We start from the raw sequence: 1377 nt of genomic DNA on the forward strand, positions 1-1377 counted from the left end.
CTTTCTTCAGCCGAACTTCAATCATCGACTATCTGTGTTATCAAATTAGTACAGCGTGCATCATTCTTGGGTGAGATTAAAATGCTTGAATCGAAAAAACGAATGGAAGGGCGATTAGTTTCACTCTCTCCTATTTTGGATTCGGAAGGTGTACTCAGGGTTGGCGGTAGATTAAGAAATTCCGATCTCAATTATGGTCAAAAACATCCGATTTTATTACCACAGAATCATAATGTCACAGCACTTATCATACGCGATCAACACTTGAAACTACTGCACCTTGGCTCTCAAGCGACGCTTAATGCTACGCGAAACAATTACTGGATTATAAATGGAAAAACAACGGTAAAAAAGGTAATCCGAAAATGCTTCATTTGTTGCCGTGCTAATCCGTTAGTTCCCACTTACGTGATGGGGGATCTTCCGAAAAATCGGACTATTTTTAAAAGGGCTTTCCTTCATACAGGGGTCGATTACTGCGGTCCTTTTTATATAAAGGAAAAGAAATTCCGAAATCGAATCAAACTTAAAATCCACGTCGCTATTTTTGTATGTTTCGCGACTAAAGCGGTACACATAGAAGTGGTCAGTGACTTGACCACTGAAGCTTTTCTAGCATGGCTGAGTCGATTCTTTTCTAGACGCGGAAAGAGCGCGGACCTTTACTCCGATAACGGTACTAATTTGGTGGGCGCAAAAAACAAAATCGATAGTATTTGTAACTTTTTGAACTCTGAAGAACACAATGATACCATGTCTCGAGTCCTCGCTAATCATCGCATTAATTGGCATTGCATCCCCCCACGTTCACCCCACTTTGGAGGACTATGGGAGGCTGCGGTGAAATCCTTTAAGCGCCACTGGATTCGCGTTATCGGAGAAAGGGTTCTAACCTACGAAGAGTTTATAACGCTTGCAACTGAGGTAGAGGCTATCCTGAATTCACGTCCCTTGACCTCCATACCCTCTGATCCTAACGATTTGACAGCTCTAACTCCAGGTCACTTTTTGATAGGTGACTCTATAATAGGTGTACCCGAGCACGACCTGAAGGGCTTGCCGTCGGGACGACTCTCGTCCTGGCAACAAGTCCAACAGATGAAGCAACACTTTTGGACTCGGTGGAACAAAGAATATCTTCACGAGTTGACTGTGCGGAAAAAGTGGCATAAGGGTGCCACGACTGACATCAAGATAGGTAATATTGTAACGATCCGAGATGACAATCAGCCTCCCATGCATTGGATGCTTGGCCGTGTTATCGCCGTATATCCGGAAGAAGATGGAGTTGTCCGCGTAGTCACTCTCAAAACCGAAAACGGCGAATGTAAGCGTAGCGTAAAAAACTTATCACCTCTGCCGATTGACAACAATTAG

At 43.7% G+C, this 1377-nt stretch overlaps 1 protein-coding gene across 1 annotated transcript; it reads left to right on the forward strand.

Moving 5' to 3' along the window:
- The first annotated feature begins 81 nt into the window (after nt 1-81).
- LOC117182740 lies at nt 82-1377 on the forward strand. The gene has a single exon (XM_033375845.1). The coding sequence runs from the start codon at nt 82-84 to the stop codon at nt 1375-1377; it is 1296 nt and encodes a 431-aa protein (XP_033231736.1).

Source organism: Belonocnema kinseyi, chromosome 2 (genome assembly GCF_010883055.1).
Source record: "Belonocnema kinseyi isolate 2016_QV_RU_SX_M_011 chromosome 2, B_treatae_v1, whole genome shotgun sequence".
Lineage (NCBI taxonomy): Eukaryota > Metazoa > Arthropoda > Insecta > Hymenoptera > Cynipidae > Belonocnema > Belonocnema kinseyi.